This window comes from Pelophylax lessonae (assembly GCF_965119305.1).
Source record: "Pelophylax lessonae genome assembly, chromosome: 6".
Taxonomy (NCBI): domain Eukaryota; kingdom Metazoa; phylum Chordata; class Amphibia; order Anura; family Ranidae; genus Pelophylax; species Pelophylax lessonae.
The window spans coordinates 9,564,302-9,590,419 of NC_138773.1; the positions used below are offsets into that span (position 1 = coordinate 9,564,302).

At 45.2% G+C, this 26,118-nt stretch overlaps 1 protein-coding gene across 1 annotated transcript in view; it reads right to left on the bottom strand.

The window, feature by feature from the left end:
• LOC309557612 (uncharacterized protein) overlaps window positions 1–26,118 on the bottom strand; it is a gene marked incomplete at both ends in the record, with an annotated part of 90,130 nt that overhangs the window by 29,886 nt on the left and 34,126 nt on the right. Inside the window, 2 exons of the mRNA XM_082260403.1 lie at window positions 665–841; window positions 4,390–4,783. Coding sequence (XP_082116529.1) covers window positions 665–841; window positions 4,390–4,783 — 571 coding nt within the window. The remainder of the gene's footprint in view (window positions 1–664; window positions 842–4,389; window positions 4,784–26,118) is intronic.

The following is a 26,118-nucleotide window of genomic DNA, read 5'->3' on the forward strand; positions in this document are numbered from 1 at the left end:
GCAAAAAATAAAAATCACAGAGATGATCAAATACCACCAAAAGAAAGCTCTGTTTGTGGGAAAAAAAGGACGTAAATTTCGTTTGGGCACGGCGTTGCATGACCGCGCAATTGTCAGTTAAGTTCGCACAGTGCCGAATCGCAAAAAGTGGCCTGGACGTAAGACAGCAAAATCCTCCGGTGGTAAAGTGGTTAAATTGTAGAGTTAGGGACTGCAGATATCAGGGTGCCTTGTCGGGGCCTGCAGCTTACGCATGTATTTGCAAATGTGTGCAACCAAACCCCTGTTTTTAACGCATACTATTAGACAGGTCAATTTGGTTGGTCGTTGGCTGGTTGGTAAGTTGTGACTGGAAATCTCTTCGTTGTTTTAAATTTATCTACCAGCCTACTCTACACTGGGAGGGTGCTAAATAACATATGAAAAATACCCCAAAAAAAGAAAGAACATTACAAAGCGGGTTGTGTATGACTAATTAGGTCTGCTCTTATCAAACTTTTCATGAAGACACATAAAATCTTGCATCATAATCAATCCTGCTGAAATCACTTCATTCATTCTTATTGCTTCCAATATCATAGAGCAGATAAAATATTCTGGCAGTAGGATGGAGGACGCTGTATCTGGTTACACACAGCATGAACAATTCTATGTGAAAACTTACGTCTCCGTATAATTTCTTTTATTGTCTCCAAATTTCTTGTGTGTTTCTCATGTTCTGTGAATAAGAACAAATCCTTGGCATATTCACTAATACTGTGCTGTTGTTTCAGTATCCGTTCCTTGTCTTCAGGCTCGCTGCTCATCAAGTCATCAGCTACCACAATCACATTTTCTTTTCCTGGAACAGAGAAAAAAATATTTTGCATGATATTCATAAAGAAATAGAAAATACTTTTTTACAGAAGCCAGAATCTCAATTGTGAGATCCTGGAAATCTCCCATAATCCCGTTTGATCTTATGAAGGCCCAGTTGACATGGATCATGATAAATGAGCAGTTGTCAACAATTCTACATTGTATTGTTCTCCTTCGAGAAAATCTTGGATCCCTTAATGAAATATCTTTCCGATTCCTCTTGACCGAAACGTGTGTTCTGGTAGTGGAGGGTGCACTTATCTTCTCTTCCTTCTCCTCACCTTGTTTTTCTACTTCTTCTTTCCATTCTCTTCATCTCCGTTTGCTTTTTTTTTTTTGGTTAGTTCTCTCTAATAAATGTGCTACATTGTATACAAGCTGACCAGTGTTGTCTGATATAGGAGAAAGTTTCTTCTATAAAGCTGGCGTGGTGCACACTGTAAGCGACTCCTCCAGAAGGGGAGGTGGTCTTGCTCCTCCTTTCTTCTGGATGGGGGAGGTCAGGATTACACCATGGTTGATTTATATTTGTTTAGCCCTATACTTCTCCATAGTCGAGCATCTAACGGAGAGGTGGAAAGGCTAATTAAGTGGATTCTCGTCGGTTATATAGTTATTTCTTGAAGTTAAACGTACTGCACAACAGATGACCTTAGGACCCACTGTCTTGACTTTAATTACTGTACTTTTGTAAGCATGAATGCAGGGGCGTAACTACAGGGGTTGCAGGGGTTGCAATTGCAACCCGGCCCCATGCTCCAGGGGCCCTGTGCGGCTCCCCTGTACACCTGGATAGGAGGGGGCGGGGCAGCATGTAGAGAAATCACTGCCCTCCTTTTTTCCTCCTGTAGCTGCAGGAAGAAAATGGAGGAGATTGGTTCCTCTGTATGCTGCCCCCGTCACTCCTCCTATCCAGTTCACTTGTCTTCTGATATCTCTGGGCCCCTGTGTTCTCCCCTGGTCCCCCCCCCCCTGCAGTGCTGCTGGCTTCCCTCTTCCCTCTCCTGCCAGCTGCTGCTGGGGATGTGTCACGATGGAGAGCTGGGAAGGGGTACGTGAATACGTCATTTACCGGCTCCTTCTTTTTCTGAATGAATGAAATTGTAAAACATTCTAAAAAAATAAAAATTGTAAAAAGATAAAAAAAATAATAAAATAAAAAAAAAATATATATATATATATATATCAGGATCGCAAAGGTCGCACTTGCGACTGGGCCCTGGCATTCCACCACCGTGGGGAGGCCCCAAGATGGCACTAGGAGGGCCCACTTTTGTAAAAGGGCCCCACTGTGGGACTGTAATAAAGGGCCTGCGACCGGAGTAAAAGGCCCCCAGGGTCAATGGGAAGAGCCATGGACTTAAAGAAAAAGTCAGTGGGGCCCTTCATGGTTTCTTGCACGGGGATCCTGAAGGTTCTAGTTACACCTCTGAATGTATCCGGAGACTGGTATACAACTTTCTCTGCCACATGTTTTCTAATTGGCTTTTGTACTTTGAAATACGTATTAATAAAACATACATGAAACAAAGAAATAGAAAATAAAGTTGTTAGTATTAAACCAAATGGAACACCTGGTCTGGGATATTGGATAGTTCTGGCCCCTAGATGTAACAGATGGTAGCCTAAAGAAAGATGGGAAGGGTCATTGGAATTAATGTTTCAGTGGCTCATTTAGATTATTACTGGCAGGGCTTTTTTTCAGCGGGAACGCGGGGGAACGCAGTTCCGGCACCTCCAGTCCGAATGTATGTAATGGCAAAGGGGTGCTGGGGTCAGTGGGGTGAGCTGAATGGCCTATTGATGCTGGCTGCTGGGGGATCTATTGTTCCTGGGGTGAATCTTTTGTTGCTGGAGGGTATTTTGTTGTGGGGGGGGGGGGGGTGGGCGTTATTGTTGTAGTGAAGGATTTATTGTTGCTTGGGGGAACTATTGTTGGGGGGGATCTATTGTTGCTGATTCCAGGGGATCTATTTTACTTATTTTCTAGTTATCATTAAGAAATTCTATACAAGTTACCTAGAACCACAACATACTTGGTTCTGTATTCTCTAAAAGGGGGGGGGGTACTGGGAGGTGGGTAGGGGGTGAAACCAAAGGACAGCGCTCGGAAGTGGGTAGGGGGTGGAGACAAGGAGTGACTCGGAAGAGGGGAGTACCTGCACCTATTCACGGAGAGAAAAAGCCCTGATTACTGAACACAATAGATCTGGTTTGGCAGCTCTACACAAAACAGGGACACACAATAGGAAGTCTTGAGTCGAAAATCGCCATATATCCAGTCTAAAAGAAGAGTGCCAAACAAAAGTCCAAATCCATTTGATGCAAATGATTTGATGATGGAATTCAGTACATTTTCCCCTCATTTACTAAGCGCTGGAGCACCTACACATGCAGGGTGCACAGTCTATTTGCCATTAGTTAAGGCCCGTACACACGCACCGTAAATGTTCGGCCAACGGGATTGTCGGCTTGTTAGTATGATGCTTCCGACAACCGACTGCGACTTTTCGGCCGAACAAAATCTGGTGTGCATGCTATAAAATTTTTGTTGGCCAACACCAGAACGGCCAATTGTTCGTCAGTCAATACAGATTTCGGCCGACAAAAAGCAGATGAGCAAGACTGGGCATGCTCAGAGAAGAAAAAACACACGGAAAGTAAACCAGCACATGACATCACTTCTGAAGTTAGTTGTTGTTGGCCGACAAAATTCGTGTGCAGTCTTGAGCACTTTTCAACCAACACGACAGCACCGGACAAAAGACGGCCGATCGTTCGGCCGATAATCGGTGCGTGTGTACGGGCCTTAACTCAACCCCCATATGTTATAGAGATTCAAGGTGCTCTTCACACCATTACAAATTACCCCTGGGGATTTTGTCATGTAAAGTCCTACCATGTTTAAACCTGAACCTTGAAAATGAAGGGGTTTGTTTGACCCTTGAAACGCATTGATTGTTTTGTGCTTTTTGACTTATTTTATTTTTGCAAGATTGTGGACTCTTGGACATTTGTTTGGCACTCTCATTTAGACTGTATATACTAATGGTAGTATGTCATGAACGGCAGAGACTATCCTGCACAGAACCGTTCTTGTACTGTTTTCTCCCTTCTCATTGGATTGACAGCTGGATTTAGTAAATCAATTGGCTAATAAAAGCAGAAGAGATAGGATTAAAGAGGAATAGAAGCAACCTATTACAAGCTGGGTTTCTAAGAATGAAGGAAGTCCTACAGAGAACTTCCTGTGAGGAGAAGATTACATCACTTCCTTCAGATGGTATCACCATCTTTATCATCCCCCTCTAAAGCTTAGAAAAATAGTGTATGAATAATATGAAATATGGGTAATGCAGAAGGTCATACAGATTATCAAGTATGGAAGCATGCAGAATTCTGAATTTGCATTAAAAAATATATACACTTTACTTCTGCTATAATGACCTGTAGATCTTGAAAGTTGGACAGACATGGTAAACTCAAGGGTGAAAACACACTTAAATCTTTGTTAGGGTAATGAGCACTCACCGAGGAAATTTGACATGTCCCGAAGTTCATTGTCATACAAGGAATCCGCGACGTTGGTGATGTTGAGTCGTCCTTGCTTTTTCGTGTGATACAGAATGGCGAACTGGCATGTTGGCAGTCCTGAATGGAACGTTTTATAATCATTAGTTATCCAGACTGCTTTGATGTCAAGTGATCTCATGTGATAATTTTCCTTCAGACTGCTGGTAAGCCAGGTGTAATTACTTTCTGCTGACCTCGAGAAGATGCCAATCTGGTATGGAGAAGGTGGTAACTGACTTGGCTTCATTGATTGACATGATAGAAATGATTTGGCAAATGTGAAATTGGTGGGATGCCGTGCACGCTCCCCTTTATCATTGTTTTTGGAGTCACAGTGCTCAGTTTCACCTGACTTGATAGAAGAAAAAAAAAAAAAGTCAATGTTTGAATAATACCGTATACATGGACACAATTACTAAATTATCTTTGTTTTTGCAGACCCAAGGAAGAAATAATATCAATGTAAAAGCAACAAGATGACATTGTTGTCCTGCTCCTTAAAGTGCACCTGAACTCAAAAAAGTAATATGAAAAACAGACACCAGGGGGCGCAAACTGTACCATTTGAAGTGCATTTATTAAAATAGAAAACAAACGGTCAATCACAAGCCTAATGAATGAGAGAGTATGTAGTGAGATCGTGATGATCAGCTTTGAGATTTTCCTCACTGTTCACCTTCACGTTTAAGATGTGGCTGGACAAAGAAGCCAGCGGCTTTGAAACATGTAGCCACACCCCCTCATCTTCTCTTTCCATGTGACATCATCTGCTATGTCCCCCACTGTCATCTGGATCTATTCATGTTGGCTTCAGCAGCTTTTGGAATTGATCCTCCCCCAGATTTTGACAATAAAGGTGGATAGTGAAGGAGACCACAGAGCTGGCCCTCATTATCTTTCTACATGCTTTAAAAAAAAAAAAAGAAATCAGTTGTCTCAGTACTTAATATTAAAGCTGAATTTCAGGAATTCAGCTCCTTTGAAAAAAGTGAAGGCACAGTATGAGCTAAATGTACAATAGGAAGATCACCTGTAGACAACAAGAAATCCTCACCCTGCGCCAAAGTAAACTAAAATAACTAATAAGCTACACAAGCAGCCACCTACAAACTAATAAAAGTATATACAACAGGGTGTGTTGGATCAAATGAGCCAAATACACCAGGCGGCGCTAAAAAATGTTCAAATTAAAAATCAACAATCATTATAAAAGAAAACTAAATATTTGCATTAATGGGGCTATATAAATACACAGTGCCTTGCGAAAGTACTCGGCTCCCTTGAACTTTGCGACCTTTTGGCACATTTCAGGCTTCAAACATAAAGATATAAAACTGTAATATTTGTGAAGAATCAACAACAAGTGGGGCACAATTATGAAGTGGAACGAAATTTATTGGATATTTCAAACTTTGTTAACAAATAAAAAAACTGAAAAATTGGGCGTGCAAAATTATTCAGCCCCCTTAAGTTAATACTTTGTAGCGCCACCTTTTGCTGCGATTACAGCTGTAAGACGCTTGGAGTATGTCTCTATCAGTTTTGCACAATGAGAGACTGAAATTTTTGCCCATTCCTCCTTGCAAAACAGCTCGAGCTCAGCGAGGTTGGATGGAGAGCGTTTGTGAACAGCAGTTTTCAGTTCTTTCCACAGATTCTCGATTGGATTCAGGTCTGGACTTTGACTTGGCCATTCTAACACCTGGATATGTTTATTTGTGAACCATTCCATTGTAGATTTTGCTTTATGTTTTGGATCATTGTCTTGTTGGAAGACAAATCTCCGTCCCAGTCTCAGGTCTTTTGCAGACTCCATCAGGTTTTCTTCCAGAATGGTCCTGTATTTGGCTCCATCCATCTTCCCATCAATTTTAACCATCTTCCCTGTCCCTGCTGAAGAAAAGCAGGCCCAAACCATGATGCTGCCACCACCATGTGTGACAGTGGGGATGGTGTGTTCAGGGCGATGAGCTGTGTTGCTTTTACGCCAAACATAACGTTTTGCATTGTTGCCAAAAAGTTCCAATTTTGGTTTCATCTGACCAGAGCACCTTCTTCCACATGTTTGGTGTCTCCCAGGTGGCTTGTGGCAAACTTTAAACAACACTTTTTATGGATATCTTTAAGAAATGGCTTTCTTCTTGCCACTCTTCCATAAAGGGCAGATTTGTGCAGTATACGACTGATTGTTGTCCTATGGACAGAGTCTCCCACCTCAGCTGTAGATCTCTGCAGTTCATCCAGAGTGATCATGGGCCTCTTGGCTGCATCTCTGATCAGTCTTCTCCTTGTATGAGCTGAAAGTTTAGAGGGACGGCCAGGTCTTCGTAGATTTGCAGTGGTCTGATACTTCTCCATTTCAATATTATCACTTGCACAGTGCTCCTTGGGATGTTTAAGGCTTGGGAAATCTTTTTGTATCCAAATCCAGCTTTAAACTTCTCCACAACAGTATCTCGGACCTGCCTGGTGTGTTCCTTGCTCTTCATGATGCTCTCTGCACTTTAAACGGACCTCTGAGACTATCACAGTGCAGGTGCATTTATACGGAGACTTGATTACACACAGGTGGATTCTATTTATCATCATTAGTCATTTAGGTCAACATTGGATCATTCAGAGATCCTCACTGAACTTCTGGAGAGAGTTTGCTGCACTGAAAGTAAAGGGGCTGAATAATTTTGCACGCCCAATTTTTCAGTTTTTTATTTGTTAACAAAGTTTGAAATATCCAATAAATTTCATTCCACTTCATGATTGTGTCCCACTTGTTAATTCTTCACAAAAAATTACAGTTTTATATCTTTATGTTTGAAGCCTGAAATGTGGCAAAAGGTTGCAAAGTTCAAGGGGGCCGAATACTTTCACAAGGCACTGTATATATATATATATATATATATATATATATATATATATATATATATATATATATATATATATATAACGCACAATATCACAACAAAACAAAATAGTTCTTCCAATCAGTCCATAATATGTAGAAATGATCCCAAAATGCACTGCGTGGAGTAAATATATAATGGTAGAGGTCAGTGGTGTATTTTGGTTTTGTGCTGCCCTAGGCCTGACTAATCTTGTGCACCCCCTAATTTAAATATCACCTACCTCTTCTTGTAAGGACCACACCCCTTCCTGTTTATGACCCGCTCTGTCATCTGTAACCCACAGACCACAACCACAGTCTATCAGTGCCCATCATTGTAGCCTCATCAGTTCCCATAAGTTCAGCCTCATCAGTGCCGCCTTATCAGTGCCCACCAGTGCAGCCTCATTACTGCCCATCAGTGCAGCCTCATCAGTGGCCATCAGTGAATCCAATTGGTGCCCATCAGTGCAACATATCAGTGCCCATCATAGCAGCATATGAGTGCTGCCCCATCAGTGAAGCTTATCAGTGCTGCTTCATGCCCATCAGTGCAGCATATCAGTGCTGCTTTATCAGTGCAGCCTCATTAGTGCCCATCAGTGCAGTTTATCAGTACCCACCTTTGCCACCTCATTAGTGGCCATCAGAGCAGCATATTAGAGCCCATCAGTGCAGTATATCAATGCAGATCAGTGGCCATCTGTGCAGCATAGCACTGCTGCCTTATTAGAGCAGCTTATCCGTGCCACCTCATCAGTGGCCATTAGAGCAGCCTTATCAGTGTCTATCAGTACAGCCTTATGTCACTGGTTAGTAAGATTACTCCTTTCTTTTAATATATTTGGACTTATTGGATTATTTCACTTATTTGTATAATGACTACGAAGTCCATAATCATTACACAAATAAGTGAAATAATCAGTGGCAACAAACACAAGTCCAAATATCTTATAAGATTGGAGTAATTCTACTGCGTTAGTACATATGAGGTGAGCAGGTCCAAAATATTATTGCAATCATATATGGCACTGTGGTGTAGTGGTTAGCACTTTCACCTAGCAGCAAGAGGGTCGCTGGTTTGAATCCCAACCACGACACTACCTGCCTGGAGTTTGCATGTTCTCTCTGTGCCTGTGTGGGTTTCCTCTGAGTACTCTGGTTTCCTCCCACATTCCAAAGACATGCTGGTAGGTTAATTGGATCCTGTATAAAAAAAAAAAAAAAAAAAAAAAATTGGCCCTGCTGTGTATGAATGTGAGTTAGGGACCTTAGATTGTAAGCTCCTTGAGGGCAGGGACTGATGTGAATGTGTAATGTATATGTAAAAGCACTGCGTAAATTGTCAGCGATATATAAATACCTGAAATAATATACAATTAAAAGTCTTAATTATAAAGGATGCAATTCAATCTGCTCGCTCAAGGACAAGGATGTTTAAAGAAATTAAATTATATTATTGGCATGATGCCGGCCATACTTGGGGGAGGAGGAGGGTAGGCGGAGCATTAGGCTGCAGTGCCACACTTACTAGCATTGGCGGCCATCGGGCCAGTTGTATTAACCAGCTCACATCCGCGCTACAGCCTATATACGGCTGCAGCGCGGACTTGAATTTTCGGGAGGCCGTTTTTAAACGGCCTCCCATAAACACGCCCGCCGCGCGCTCCCGCGAGCGCGCATCGGGCAGAAGCTGTGTTGGCCGTGTCCCTTGGACACAGCCAATCACAGATCGAGACGAATGGCCAATCACAGCGGCCATTCGTCACGATCGAGGCATCCAATGAGAGATGATCTCAAATGTAAACATTTGAGATCATCACTCATTGCCAGCTCTCCCTCCTCACACACAGACTGCAGTGTGAGGAGAGGAGAGATCGTAAGTGTGTAAAAAGTGCCCACCATTGCCCACCAGTGATCACCAGTGCCCACCAGTGTGCCATTAGTGTGCCATCAGTGTGCCCAGTCTCATCAGTGCCCACCAGTGTGCCCACCAGTGCCCACCAGTGTGCCCACCAGTGCCCACCAGTGTGCCCACCTGTGCCCATCAGTGCCTGCCCAGTGCTCATCAGTGCCGCTCAGTGCTCATCACTGCCGCCCAGTGCTCATCAGTGCCGCCCAGTGCCCACCAGTGTGCCCATAAGTGCCCGCCCAGTGCTCATCAGTGCCGCCCAGTGCTCATCAGTGCCGTCCAGTGCTCATCAGTGCCGCCCAGTGCTCATCAGTGCCGCCCAGTGCTCATAAGTGTGCCTAGTGCCCACCAGTGTGCCCATCAGTGCCGCCCAGTGCTCATCAGTGCCGCCCAGTGCTCATCAGTGCCGCCCAGTGCTCATCAGTGCCGTCCAGTGCTCATCAGTGCCGCCCAGTGCTCATCAGTGCCGCCCAGTGCTCATAAGTGTGCCTAGTGCCCACCAGTGTGCCCATCAGTGCCGCCCAGTGCTCATCAGTGCCGCCCAGTGCTCATCAGTGCCGTCCAGTGCTCATCAGTGCCGCCCAGTGCTCATCAGTGCCGCCCAGTGCTCATAAGTGTGCCTAGTGCCCACCAGTGTGCCCATCAGTGCCGCCCAGTGCTCATCAGTGCCGCCCAGTGCTCATCAGTGCCGTCCAGTGCTCATCAGTGCCGCCCAGTGCTCATCAGTGCCGCCCAGTGCTCATAAGTGTGCCCAGTGCCCACCAGTGTGCCCATCAGTGCCACCCAGTGCTCATCAGTGCCGCCCAGTGCCCATCAGTGCCCGCCCAGTGCTCATCAGTGTCGCCCAGTGCTCATCAGTGCCGCCCAGTGCTCATCAGTGCCGTCCAGTGCTCATCAGTGCCGCCCAGTGCTCATCAGTGCCTTCCAGTGCTCATCAGTGCCGCCCAGTGCTCATCAGTGCCGCCCAGTGCTCATAAGTGTGCCCAGTGCCCACCAGTGTGCCCATCAGTGCCGCCCAGTGCTCATCAGTGCCGCCCAGTGCTCATCAGTGCCGTCCAGTGCTCATCAGTGCCGCCCAGTGCTCATCAGTGCCGCCCAGTGCTCATAAGTGTGCCCAGTGCCCACCAGTGTGCCCATCAGTGCCGCCCAGTGCTCATCAGTGTCACCGTGCCCATCAGTGTCACCAACGATGGCAAAAAAATTTTTCTCAGCCGAGGAGGCCTTCAATATAATCAGTGAGGACATGGACAGGGAGCTTTCTGCTTCGGAATCTTCGGAGTCAGAGTCTGACTCCGAAGTAAATTACGAGCCGGTCATTAGCAGCGGGACGCAGACCGACTCCGACGAGGAGGAATACTGCCCGCCTGCCAAACGAAGGCGTTCTGGTGAGGAGGAGGCAGTGCCATCCACCAGCTCCGCGGTGCCATCCACCAGCTTCGCAGTGCCATCCACCAGCTCCGCAGTGCCATCCACCAGCTCCGCAGTGCCATCCACCAGCACCACAGTGCCTCGGCAAGAAAGGCCAAGCTCAAGTGGGGTGTCACCTCGCCCCCAAAGGGTTAGGACCAACGCCAGCCTTCCCTATGCCCTTCTGAACCCCCTGTGGCTTCCTCCCAACTCAGGAGAAGCCATCATCCCCCCTTTCACTGCCCAGCCAGGAGTCCAGGTCAACACTGAGAACTTTGCCCCAATTGACTACTTCCGTTTAATTTTTACGGAGGACCTGCTGACGTCCATTGTGGCCCAGTGCAACCTGTATGCACATCAATTTATCCAGAGTAACCCCACATCTTTTTATTCCCGTCCCTTTGAGTGGAGAGACCTAACGGTGGAGGAGTTCAAGATATTTTTAGGCCTCACCCTCAACATGGGACTCAATAAAAAAAACGAACTGCAAGCATATTGGTCAACCAAACCAATCTACCATATGCCCATCTACTCTGCAGTAATGCCCAGGGCCAGGTATCTGATGATCATGAGGTTCCTACATTTCAACGACAATACCCAGTGCCCTCCCCGAAATTCCCCAGCATTTGACAAGCTGTTCAAAATTCGGCCACTTCTAAATTATTTTTCAGAAATATTCCCTCAATTATTTACCCCAGACCAAAATATATGTGTGGATGAGTCCCTTGTGAAATTTACTGGCAGGCTGGGCATCAAACAATTCATTCCCAGCAAACGGGCCCGCTATGGGGTGAAGCTTTACAAACTATGTGACCGAGCCACAGGGTACACCTATGCCTTCAGGGTGTACGAAGGGAAGGACACCCAGCTGCATCCCCCTGAATGTCCGGACTACATGGGATCAAGCGGGAAAGTCGTTTGGGACCTCATTTACCCCCTCCTTGAAAAAGGCTACCACCTGTACGTAGACAATTTCTACACCAGTTTGCCCCTGTTCCGAAACCTTCACAGAAAGAAGACTCCTGCATGTGGCACGGTCCGAAAAAACCGGAAAGGCTTTCCTCAAAGGCTAGTAAACACCAAGCTGAGAAGAGGGGAGACGGCGAGTCTGAGAAATGAGGAAGTTCTGGCTGTGAAGTGGAGGGACAGAAGAGACGTGTACATGTTGTCTTCGATCCACAATGACAACTATGTGGAATCCCGACGAAGGAATGGCCCAGTCCGAAAGCCAACATGTGTACATGAGTACAACTTATTCATGGGGGGAGTGGATTTCAACGACCAAATGATGGAACCCTATCTACCCACAAGACGTACCTATCATTGGTACAAAAAAGTAGCAATTTATATTTTTCATTTGGCCATATACAATTCCTACATTTTATACCGCAAATCCACCGAAAGCCCCCAACCCTTCCTTTATTACCTGGAGGAAATCTTCACAACCCTCATATTTCCAAACGGCCCACCAGAAAACATTAGATCTGACGTAATAAGCAGACTGTCTGAACGCCATTTTCCAAGTAAAATCCCTCCCACACAAAGAGACCAAAAACGGCAGAAAAAATGTAGGGTGTGTACCAAGGCAGGAATTCGAAAAGACACCCGCTATTACTGTCCCCAGTGTCCTTCCCAACCAGGCCTCTGTGTAGACGACTGTTTCCGCCGTTACCATACTTGTCTAAATTATTAGTATGGTAAACGTAGTCCTCCGCTTTCACCCCTTATGCCACTGTATACTCCTGAAATGACCCTGGACTGTTATACAACGACGCCTTTGCCTGCTGATTTTGTACCTATGTCTGCCTGCTCCGGAACTGACCCTGGCCTGTTTTTTGACCATGCTTCTGCCTGCTGATTCTGTTCATACCTCTGCCTGATCTGGAACTGACCCTGGACTGTTATTTGACCACGCCTTTGCCTGCCGATTTTGTACCTACCTCTGCCTGCTCTGGAACTGACCCTGGACTGTTTGACCACGATTTTTGCCTGCCTCTGGAAGTAGTGGGATTCATACCACAGGGGTCTCGCATATGTGAGGGGACCAGAAATGTTTTTCTGGATGAAGAAAACAATTTTTTTTGTTTTTCTTCTTCTCAGATTAGGGTCTGGATCCCGGAGGCTTCAAAGCGATTTGGGTGGGAGAAGCCTCTACCCCTGTCCCCATTCTATCCCGACAGAGGCCCTACTTCTGCCTGCAGGACTTACTGCCATCATGCCTCTGCCTGCCGCATGCACTGACACTGGACTGGTATCCTTGCCTGGAGAATTGCATGCACTGTTGCTGATCAAGTCCCTGCCTGCTGCCTGGACTCAACTCCTGTGGACAACTGCGCTTCTAAAACTACAGGTAAGCTTTTGTTTACCCTTTGCTCAGCAGAATGTATTGTGGGGTGTAATTCATGGTAATTCATGGTATGTGCATGCTATGTGTCTTTGCATGTTGGGCCTCTGTATGTGACCTGACTGCGTAAAAGTCTCACACATGTGGTATCGCCATGCTCAGGAGGAGTAGCAGAATGTATTTTGGGGTGTCATTTTTGCTATGTACATGCTATGTGTTGGAAATATCTTATAAATGGACAACTTTGTGTAAAAAAAATGCGTTTTCATTTTTTTTCCACATTTTCTGAAAGATTCTGGAAAAAAATGACATGTTCAAAAGACTCATTATGCCTCATAGAATATACGTTGGGGTGTTTGCTTTCCAAAATGGGGTCATTTAGTGGGCTTTTTCATTGTGCTGGTGCTCCAGGGCCTTCAAAAGTGTAATAGGTGGTTGAGAAATGAAAAGTGTATTTTATGCTCCGAGAACGCCTGGAGGTGCTACTTCAATGTTGGACCTCTGTATGTGGCCTGGCTGTAAAAAAGTCTCACACATGTGGTATCGCCATACTCAGGAGGAGTAGCAGAATGTATTTTGGGGGGTCATTTTTGCTATGTACATGCTATGTGTTGGAAATATCTTATAAATGGACAACTTTGTGTAAAAAAAATGCGTTTTCATTTTTTTTCCACATTTTCCGAAAGATTCTGGAAAAAAATGACATGTTCAAAAGACTCATTATGCCTCATAGAATATACGTTGGGGTGTTTGCTTTCCAAAATGGGGTCATTTAGTGGGCTTTTTCGTTGTGCTGGTGCTCCAGGGCCTTCAAAAGTGTAATAGGTGGTTGAGAAATGAAAAGTGTATTTTATGCTCCGAGAACGCCTGGAGGTGCTACTTCAATGTTGGACCTCTGTATGTGGCCTGGCTGTAAAAAAGTCTCACACATGTGGTATCGCCATACTCAGGAGGAGTAGCAGAATGTATTTTGGGGGGTCATTTTTGCTATGTACATGCTATGTGTTGGAAATATCTTATAAATGGACAACTTTGTGTAAAAAAAATGCGTTTTCATTTTTTTTCCACATTTTCCGAAAGATTCTGGAAAAAAATGACATGTTCAAAAGACTCATTATGCCTCATAGAATATACGTTGGGGTGTTTGCTTTCCAAAATGGGGTCATTTAGTGGGCTTTTTCATTGTGCTGGTGCTCCAGGGCCTTCAAAAGTGTAATAGGTGGTTGAGAAATGAAAAGTGTATTTTATGCTCCGAGAACGCCTGGAGGTGCTACTTCAATGTTGGACTTCTGTATGTGGCCTGGCTGTAAAAAAGTCTCACACATGTGGTATCGCCATACTCAGGAGGAGTAGCAGAATGTATTTTGGGGTGTCATTTTTGCTATGTGCATGCTATGTGTTGGAAATATCTTATAAATGGACAACTTTGTGTAAAAAAAATGCGTTTTCATTTTTTTTCCACATTTTCCGAAAGATTCTGGAAAAAAATGACATGTTCAAAAGACTCATTATGCCTCATAGATTATACGTTGGGGTGTTTGCTTTCCAAAATGGGGTCATTTAGTGGGCTTTTTCATTGTGCTGGTGCTCCAGGGCCTTCAAAAGTGTAATAGGTGGTTGAGAAATGAAAAGTGTATTTTATGCTCCGCGAACGCCTGGAGGTGCTACTTCAATGTTGGACCTCTGTATGTGGCCAGGCTGTAAAAAAGTCTCACACATGTGGTATCGCCATACTCAGGAGGAGTAGCAGAATGTGTTTTGGGGTGTAGTTGTAAGTATTCATATGCCATGTGAGAGAAATAACCTGTTGAATATGACAATTTTGTAAAAAAAAAAAAAAAAAAAAAAATTTATTTTGCAAAGAATTGTGGGAAAAAATGACAACTTCAAAAAACTCACCATGCCTCTTATTAAATACCTTGGAATGTCTACTTTCCAAAAAGGGGTCATTTGGGGGTCATTTGTACTTTCCTGGCTTGTTAGGGTCTCAAGAAGTGAGATAGGCTGTCAGTACATTAGGTGTGATCAATTTTCAATGATTAGCACCATAACTTGTAGACTCTCTAACTTTCACGCAGACCAAATAATGTACACTTATTTGGGTTATTTTTACCAAAGATATGTAGAAGTATACATTTTGGCCAAAATTTATGAAGAAAAATTACTAATTTGCAAAATTTTATAACAGAAACTAAAAAAAAAACGTTTTTTTTTTAAATTTGCGGTCTTTTTTCATTTATAGCGCACAAAATAAAAAGCCCAGCGGTGAATAAATACCATCAAAAGAAAGCTCTATTTCTATGAAAAAAAGGACGAAAAATTTATATGGGTTGAGTGTTGCATGACCGCGCAATTGTCATTCAAAGTGTGAGAGCACTGAAAGCTAAAAATTGGTCTGGATGGGAAGGGGGTTTAAGTGCAAAGTAGGCAAGTGGTTAAGTGTGGTCGGCGGTCTGCGGTCCGTCCACATGTCCTCACCGGCCGGTATTATCATACCGGCAGGTAGCAGTGTGATCGCTTTATGGGGGTGCCAGACTCACATGCCTCCTGGACCCTGCCCTCTGGCCCAATTCGCTCCATAGGACTGGCACTTTACTAAAAGTGTAGCGCAGGCCGTCGGAGACCCTTTTTGTGCAGGAGCCAGGAAGAGGCTGTTTTTTTTTTTCATGCAGGGTGCAGCTTTTGTGCTGCCCCCCCTGCAAAGTGCTGCCCCAGGCCTGGGCCTTGTTGGCCTAGGCCAAGATACAGCGCTGGTAGAAGTATATATAGTCCTTCACCACACCATGTGTAGCTTCTCCCTGTGGTCCCTCACTCACCAGAGATTAAATGGGCAAAGACCTGTCATTTCCATAAAATGGACAACTTTAACTGAACCCCGACTTGATACTCTCCATCGGATAGGGATATGACCTCCTGGGCTATACACCTCTTTCCTCCAGATTCCTCTTCAAATCAATCAGGAAAAGACAACGGGATGCATATCCTTACACTCCACCAATAGGACAGAAGCGGTTCAGGTTACAAAGCATGGAAAACACGTAAAGAGGGAGGGGAGCCACTCATAGTGTAGTATATAAATGAGCTTTGTTCAATCCCCTATATCCCCCCTGCACATTATACACTTACAAAGGTAATACATAAAACATCATCAAAAGCCATCATGCCGGCAGCACCTGCAGCACAAGCGTCTCTCACCTGACACACCGACCCGCAGTGTTCCAATGAACAATCAGCTGATAATGACAGTCCGTGAATTCCACCAGAGCCGGAAATTGCAATTATGCCTCAGCAAACCATGAAAAATCGACCTAAAAATCTACCTAATTCTTGTCTAGAACTCCACCTGAAAAATATCAGTGCACGTCCTGTACCTAGGCACCCCTGATGTCAGTACACGTCCTGTACCTAGGCACCCCTGATGTCAGTACACGTCCTGTGCTTAGGCCCTTTTTATTATCTGCAATGTGAGATCATCTACAGCACTGATTAATAGTCTGACCAGATTTGGTGAGGTCACTACTGTGTTGTTCACTATTTTCTCTGCAGGAGAGAAAGCTGTACTTGAGGATTTGCAATGCAGGGATCTCCCTGCTTCTGCTTCATCCATTCTGAAGATATGTGCTTCCTGCACCTCTATCATTATGACCCCAGTTATCAGACCACCACTCATCGGGGGAGAACTCTGACATGTGGAAGTAATGACATGCAGCTACGATGATGGCCACAGAGACACAGTGCAGATCAAAGCATGGTAAATCAGTAATGGGGAAAGGATCAGCTGCATGGAGAACCCAGGAAATACTGGTGACTAGTTCTTTCCTTCTGGCTACTTTTTGGGCACAGCTTCCTCTGTACAGATCATCATCAAAACCCCATCCAGTCCCTGAAGAATCAAAAATCCTTTAGCTCTATAGTATGGGAAGGAACAGAAGAATCGTCCTCCAAAACATTCTGTTGGTGTGTTTACTGTATTATTATGTTGAACACAAGCTACAAACTTTACCTGCTCACTGCTTACAGATCTTATGTGTGAATTTTGTCATATTGTATATTGTGTATGGAATAGTGTTGGCTTCCTCTTGTAGAACAAAATTTCATACCCCTCAATCCAACCCATGTAGCAATTTCACGTCTAAAACTTTAGTGTCTATAAAAAAATATATATTTATATATTTAGCACATCTCTACAATACATGCTGTGACAGGACAGGACCATGTCATATAAAAATAAGAGACAGATGGCACCTGGGGTTCTTACTCATTTAGAATGAGGGGTTCCAGGATGTATGTCTCATAGGGAGGAAGCTGGATTTGTAGTGTTCTCTGGAATTAGTAAATACTGGTTTGGTTCCTGGAGCTTGGAGGCTTCTTGGAGACTTGGGATTGATACCTCCAACCTCAGGTCCATGTTCTGCCAGTAGGTAAGACATTGATTGGACAGGTGTAAAGAGCCCTTATGAGTTGGGTGTATGCAATGGTTCAGGACTCCCCCCCTTCCCATGAGGGAGGAAACTGGATTAATAGTATCTTTGTGTATTAGTAAATCCTGGTTTGGGTCCTGGAGCTTGGAAGCTTTTTAGAGACTTGGGAGGGATGAAGTCTTTAATCTTCGGTCGATGTTCTGCCAGCAGCCAGCACTGTGATTGAGCAGGAGAGCACCACTCATATGAGTTGGGTTTTTGTAATAATTCAGGGCCCCCCCCCCTCTCGAGCAGTCCAGAGGTGCATGTGTGCACGGTAGTCTGAGTTGTGAGGATCATCTGGAGGCAGACAGACAAGGGCCTGAATACCATGAGACCAGAGTAGCTGTGCTGTAAGAGCAAGTCATAAGGCTGAAAGTCAAGGCTTAGGACTTAAAGGTAATGTAGCGCCCTCCTAAATAGGTGCTAGGAATTAGATAAGTTAGAATTAGTTGTGGTTTTGATGGGTAAATTTGGTTGCCACACTGTAGTCAGTGTAGCTGTATTGGTTTGGTAGGTAAAAACATATTCTGCTCATTGTATTCTAGGAAGCTGCAATCTGCTAGTCAGGTTTGCTCAGTGTGTTCAGCTGCTGGCAGACTGGTCTATAGCTTCCACTGTATCCAGGAAACGTGAGATGTTTCTGGATAATAGGTGTGAAGTTATGCAGATTTCAGCATGAATACCCCAGCCAATCCCAGAGAGGCAGGCTCTGATGACATGCTGGGGGACTGTATTTATTCTGTGAACACACTGAGCTCTGGGTCTTTTCCCAGAGTGGATGAGTCCAGCCTGGAGGGTACTCTGCCCTATCAGGCATTACTGCTGTTGGTAAGGCCTCAGGTGGGTGACCTGAGGGGATTAATGCTGATACCCTGGAGTTGAAGAGCTGTTAAGAGAGCTGGCTGATGGAGGCTGTCTGCTGAATATGTGGTCTGGTATCAGGGGAAGGTTCTGCTTAGGAGTTAGGAGGATGCTACCATCTATCTTTGGGCCTTGTGAGTACAGATACTTGAGAGATCTAGGGGACTTTGTTCTGTTGCCAACCCTCTGGTACTTCGTAGTCAGCTGCAGGTCTATTTAAAGGGAACACTGGCTGGTGTCCGGAAGAGGTTTATCCACCTAATTACCTACTTAAAGGGACTCTGCTCTTGTGGCTCTAACTACACTACTAAGCTGAAGTCTACTGTTTGTTTGAAGCCTGGACTTCAATACAGATTTTCCCGAAGAATACTTAAGTCCTCAGTGGTACATAAACGGTTAGACACTCTCAAAAGACCCGTCACCACAGGCCCTATGTGGCAACAGTTTGAACTGACTTGTAAGTTACGAATCAATTGTGATAGGCATTACTCCAAGTGGGTGTTGAATTTTTAGATACATTGCTATTTATTTATATTTTTCTTCTAGAAATGGATTGTACCTTCTTCCGAAGAAGTGATTTTCACGAAACGTGTAGAGCATATTAGGATGCAATCTCTTTGATTTCTCCACCATCCCTTATATGTCTGTCTTTTCAACCATATTTTTTCCATCATGGATTTAAACCATTATGATTGTTGATGTATTTTATACCTTGAAGTATGTCCCGGTTACATCTTGCTTCTCAGTGGTACATGGTTTTTATTTTGGCGTATCCCACCACTATACTAATCCCTTTGTTGTCCAAGTTGTAAAGTTGTCCAAAAATAAAACAATCAAAACAACACCCCTAAACTGGTCCTTGAAGAACTGTGGGAATGAGCTTGTGTGCCTGGGTGCGGGGCAACTATTGGGAAAGACCTTGAGCAGTATTCCTGCGGCTCCTACGGGCAGAGTACTACAAAAGCTTAGTCCTCCTCAAACATTGCTGGTTTATGACTCCATATGGAAAAAAGGGGGATTAACTGCGCTATAGGTCAATAATAAATAATTAATTAGCAGCAACTTCAAGTGTGACCACACCCTAAAAAATATTGTATAAAATAAGTCGCGCTGAATGAAAAATGAACAAATAAATGTCCAAAAACCAAACAAAAAAACGAAAATTGTGTAACTGAATATATCAAGTCCCAGTGCAAAGTCCTAGTGAAGTAGGTGAACTCCAAATTGATGTGACTAATAAATCCACACTTGGAAATCCGAAAACTGATAGGTGATGTGCTTACCAGACTAACAGTATAAAATTGCAGAAATAAATCGTGAATGAGTGAACTTGATTGGAGAAACTCATGTGGTGAACTCCCCAGGATAAGTCTTAAATTAATGGAAAAAAGAAAAACGCCATAGCATAATACCACAACGATAACTGAATCCTTATTCACCCTAATTTACACCGTGCAAAGGTGTATAATCCGTCACCAATTGTGAGGCTGCTTACCAGAAAAAATAATTGTGCAAATATGTAACACTCTCCCAATGAGTGACCATAGAGAAGAATAGGAATGTACAGATGGAAGATAACCACCACCAATATGACAGCCGCTTACCAGATGGAAGGTGGGTGAAGGCAGATATAGATAAATCTCAGATACACCTGGACCACCAACAATGACACTAAGGGCCTCTTACCAAACTTAGATAATGTATGCACAATGTATGATGTTAGCCGATCCAATTCACCGATATTCTCCACCGGTGGTTAACTCACACAGCAGAGTCCGGATAAAGATGATCCCAAGGATGAGCCAAAAAAATCCCAGTGGGTGGACAATCAATCCCAAATATAAGAGAAAAGAACGCCAATAGTGTAAAACGTACCACTAGTTTATTAATTAAAAGAGAGACACTTACATGTGGCTAAAAACAGAGGAGCATGAAAAGCCGCCGGCCGGACGGCAAGGCACATCCGCTCGCTTGAAACACTTCCAGGGATGACGTCAGCACGCCGTGACCTAACGACGTTTCGTCCTAGAAGACGTTTTCAAAGGTGAAAAAGGTTGAAAATGTCTTCTAGGACGAAACGTCATTAGGTCACAGCGTGCTGACGTCATCCCTGGAAGTGTTTCAAGCGAGCGGATGTGCCTTGCCGTCCGGCCGGCGGCTTTTCATGCTCCTCTGTTTTTAGCCACATGTAAGTGTCTCTCTTTTAATTAATAAACTAGTGGTACGTTTTACACTATTGGCGTTCTTTTCTCTTATATTTGGGATTGATTGTCCACCCACTGGGATTTTTTTGGCTCATCCTTGGGATCATCTTTATCCGGACTCTGCTGTGTGAGTTAACCACCGGTGGAGAATATCGGTGAATTGGATCGGCTAACATCATACATTGTGCATACATTATCTAAGTTTGGTAAGAGGCCCTTAGTGTCATTGTTGGTGGTCCAGGTGTATCTGAGATTTATCTATATCTGCCTTCACCCACCTTCCATCTGGTAAGCGGCTGTCATATTGGTGGTGGTTATCTTCCATCTGTACATTCCTATTCTTCTCTATGGTCACTCATTGGGAGAGTGTTACATATTTGCACAATTATTTTTTCTGGTAAGCAGCCTCACAATTGGTGACGAATTATACACCTTTGCACGGTGTAAATTAGGGTGTATAAGGATTCAGTTATCGTTGTGGTATTATGCTATGGCGTTTTTCTTTTTTCCATGAATTTATGACTTATCCTGGGGAGTTCACCACATGAGTTTCTCCAATCAAGTTCACTCATTCACGATTTATTTCTGCAATTTTATACTGTTAGTCTGGTAAGCACATCACCTATCAGTTTTTCGGATTTCCAAGTGTGGATTTATTAGTCACATCAATTTGGAGTTCACCTACTTCACTAGGACTTTGCAATGGGACTTGATATATTATGACTCCATAGCTAACACACAACTGCAGGATGGTTAGTTTACCTAAGTTCCGGATAGACAGCCACAGCAGTCCATTTGTGCCCAAACTACAAATCCCATCATCCTTCTGTTTCTGGGATTGCAGAATCAAAGGCCTGTGATGCCTGTGGCCTCTTGCCATGCCTCATGAGACTTGTATTTCCACAACAGTTGGAGTGCTGATGTTGCCTTCTCCCTGGCCTAGATAAACAGAATTATGGCATGAATAGTGACTTGTTTAACCACTTAAGCCCCGGAAGATTTTACCCCCATTCCGACCAGGGGGTATTTTGCGATTCGGCACTGCGTGAATTTAACGCACAATTGCGCGGTCGTGCGACGCTGTACCTAAACGAATTTGACGTCCTTTTTTTCCCACAAACAGAGCTTTCTTTTGGTGGTATTTGATCACCTGTGCGATTTTTTGATCACGCGCTATAAACAAAAAAAGAGCGTCAATTTTGCAAAAATAGCAATATTTTTCACATTTTTTTATATGAAATTCCCCCAAAAAAAAATGTAAAAATCAAAATTTTTAAAAATTTTCGGCCAATTTATTTTATGCTACCTATGTTTGGTAAAAAAAATCGCAAAAAGCGTATTTTGATTGGTTTGCGCAAAAGTTATCGCGTTTACTAACAAAGGGAAAGATTTTTGTCATTTTTGTTGTTTTTTTTTTTAACGCGTAATGGCGGCGATCTGCGATTTTTTTTGCGGTACTGCGACATTGCGGCGGACAGATCGGACCCTTGACTGACATTTTTGACACTTTTGGGGTTACCAGTGACATTTCTACAGTAATCAGTGCTATATATATGCACTGTTACTGTAAAAATACACTGGTAGTGAAGGGGTTAACTTTATTTGGAAGGGAGGGGCTGTGTGTGTCCCTAGGGGCGTGGTTTCTACTGTGATTGGCTGTGGCTCTAGCTGTAAAGACACTGATCAACGGATCTACATACCAGATCCGTTTTATCAGTGTCTTTGCAGCGAAGAGAATGACAGGCAGTTTGTTTACACAAGCTGCCTGACATTCTCCCTCTCCCCCGCCGATCGCCGAGTGACCGGCGGACATCGGGTCCGCTGGTCACACGCGCGGGGGGGTCCGTGACCACGCGGGAGCGCGCCCCGGGGGGCGCGCGCTCGCTCCCTAGACCCTCACAAGCAAGCAACGTAGCCCTACGTTAGTTTGCCTGTGAGGGGCTGACCGCCGACGTAGATAGTCGTGCGGCGGTCGGCAAGTGGTTAAGCCCTGCACATCTGCGTATTGGCAAAACATACACAAAATTGCACGTGTTCCCGCAGAGCATAAAATGCCATTCGCTACAGAAACACATGATAATACCAGCTATTTTATGTTTTTTTCTTCAAAAGCCTGGGTTCAAACGTGTGCATTTTCAGAAATGCGTGCAATTTTGTTCATGTTTTCCCCATGCACAGGTGTGCTGGGCTTAAACAAATCATTATTCATGCCATGTTGGTGCTCAGTATGTTTATAGTACCCCAATGCACCCTGCATTGTGTGTGTAGCACCCTCCTAGATAGGTGCTAGTGTAGGTGTATAACGTTTTCGGTTTCTCAGCTTAACAGGGAGACAGCCAGGTAAATCTAGGAGCTTTCTGCTTAACAGAGAGCTGTGATTGTTGGATAGAACCTGCCCAGTGTGCTCTGATGCTACCCATCCTGGCTTGATGCTTCACACTGAGAGTGTATTGGACAGTGGGAGGAAACTATGCAGATGAGAGAAGGGCATACCTGTTCAACCCCGGCCAATGGGCATGGGAGTTGCCCTGGTGCATTCTGGGTGAATGTACTTATATCTTGCGGCATATGGGGTTCGTGGTCTTTGGCTGGAGATTGGAGTCCAAGTGGGGAGGGGGCTGCTGCCTCTCCCCAGCAAAGGCTGCCATGCGGCCTCAGGTGGTCAACCTGAAGGCCAGAAACAGAGATTCTGAAACCCAGGGATTCTTTAGAAAGCTGACCGAAGGAGGATGTCCATGGATCTCGTCTGTTATCATGGAGCAAGGTGACCCGTGGACAGGGCCTTTTGAGTACAGACTTCCCTCAAGGAATCCTAGAGACTGTTGCTGTTAAAATCCCCCTCTTGGTGCTAGAAAGTCAGCGTGCTGGGTGTAAATTAAAGAGGATGCTGCCTAGTCTCTCCACAGATGGAGAATACCTATTAGCCAAACCCATAGACAGAGAATTCCTGTTCACATGACTAGCAAACATGCGTGTGCACCAAGTTGGCTATATAAACACCTCTGCTGCACTAGGACATTGCCTTATGGTCGACAGTGTTCTGCTACCTGCCACTGGTGTTCAAACTCTGTTGCCATCCTGATCCGTCTGAACACGCTTGTACTGTGCCTGAACCGACAACTGGCTTGCTCTTCAACCACATCTCTGCTTGATCCCACTGTCTGCCAGTTTGCCGTTGCCAACTGCAGCCTAAACCTGACTACTCTGCTGCCTACTGCTCTGTTCCTGACGTGCCTGCTAGTTACCGACCCAGGTTGCCTCCCCCTGCTTATATCTGCTGTCTGCTACCTGCAAGCCTGCTAAGTGTCTGCTGCCTGTTACCAGTCAGTCGCCCAAGTACCTGCTCCCTGCCACCCACTAGCCTGCCAAGTACCTGCTGCCCTTCGCCATGATCCAGCCTGCATCCAAGTACGTACAGACCTCACATCTGCATACTTCACCACCTGAACTTATAGGCACTTATGCCACTTCAGGCTTCTGTGCCCCCTGTTTACCCTATCAGGGGTACCCGCCCGGAGGTGTAGGAGATCGCCTTCCTCTCCATGTCAGGCTCAATCTCCAGGTACGTGACAGGACCTATTCTTCCATGCAAGTGCTGGATAGAGTTGAGCGGACACCTGGATGTCCGTGTTCAGCGGGTTCGGCCGAACTTGAAAAAAAAGTCCGGGTTCGTGACCCGGACTTTTTCCGAACTTTACCGGGACACCGAACCCCATTGAAGTCAATGGGGACCCGAACTTTCAGGCACTAAAATGGCTCTAAAAAAACAATGGAAAGGGCTAGAGTGCTGCAAATGGCAGCAAAATGTAGTTAAGAGCATGGCAAGTGCTCTGCAAACAAATGTGGATAGGGAAATAACTTAAAACAACAAAAAAAAACTGAAAAATAAAACAATTTTCTTCATTTGTGAAGGACGAGGCCCATATGGAGTAGGAGGGAGGTTGAGGTGGCGGTGGATGTGGCGGTGTAGGTGGAAGCGGCGGTGGAGGGGGACAAGGTAGCCAACACTGCTTTTTTTTAGTCATTTTAAATTAGGGTACACCCCAAAAGAGTGAGAAAGATCAAAAATATAACAATGGCTGGGTAAGGTCGGTATCCATCTCTATTCTGAACAAGGTACGGAAAAGTCCTGTGGGATCCATGCCTGGTTCATTTTAATGAATGTGAGCTTGTCCACGTTGGCTCTGGACAGGCAGCTGCGCTTGTCTGTGATAACGCCCCCAGCCGTGCTAAATACACGTTCAGATAATCAGAGGCGTAACTAAGGTCTCCAGTGCCCTTGGCGAGGAGCTGTATCGGCGCCCCCCCCCAGAAAGAGAGAGCGTTTGACAGAGAGAATGAATAGGGGTAAGGTTGATGGGCCAGTCAACCCGCATAATAGTCTCAGGTTTTAGAGTTGAACAATTGCTTGTTTAGGAATTCATTTTTGTAATAATATCTTTCTTTGATAAACGGTATGTGTTTTTTTAACACATGGTATGTACCACTTCCCCCATACCACACAAACTCCAGCAGTAAAAGGAGACAGGGAGAGAGAGGGTGGCACAGAGAGAGGGGGGTGACACAGAGAGAGAGGGGGGTGACACAGAGAGAGAGAGAGAGAGGGGTGACACAAAGAGAGAGGGGTGACACAGAGAGAGAGAGAGGGGGGTGACAGAGAGAGAGAGAGAGAGAGAGGGGTGACAGAGAGAGAGAGGGGTGACACAGAGAGAGGGGGGTGACACAGAGAGAGGGGGGTGACACAGAGATAGAGAGGGGGGTGAAACAGAGAGAGAGAGGGGGTGACACAGAGAGAGAGAGGGGGTGACACAGAGAGAGAGGGGGGTGACAGAGAGAGAGAGAGACGGGTGACAGAGAGAGAGAGGGGTGACACAGAGAGAGAGAGAGAGGGGTGACACAGAGAGAGAGAGAGAGAGGGGTGATACAGAGAGAGAGAGAGGGGTGACACAGAGAGAGGGGGGTGACACAGAGAGAGAGACGGGTGACACAGAGAGAGAGAGAGAGGGGTGACACAGAGAGAGGGGGGTGACACAGAGAGAGAGAGAGGGGTGACACAGAGAGAGAGAGAGGTGACAGAGAGAGAGAGGGGACAGAGAGAGGGGGGTGACACAGAGAGAGGGGGGTGACACAGAGAGAGAGAGGGGGGTGACACAGAGAGAGGGGTGACACAGAGAGAGAGGGGTGACACAGAGAGAGGGGGGTGACACAGAGAGAGAGGGGGGTGACACAGAGAGAGCGAGGGGTGATACAGAGAGAGAGAGAGGGGTGACACAGAGAGAGAGGGGGGTGACACAGAGAGAGAGGGGGGTGACACAGAGAGAGAGAGAGAGGGGTGATACAGAGAGAGAGAGGGGTGACACAGAGAGAGAGGGGGGTGACACAGAGAGAGGGGGGTGACACAGAGAGAGAGAGACGGGTGACACAGAGAGAGAGAGAGAGAGGTGATACAGAGAGAGAGAGGGGGTGACACAGAGAGAGCGAGGGGTGATACAGAGAGAGAGAGGGGTGACACAGAGAGAGAGGGGGGTGACACAGAGAGAGGGGGGTGACACAGAGAGAGACGGGTGACACAGAGAGAGAGGGAGGGGTGACACGGAGAGAGAGGGAGGGGTGAC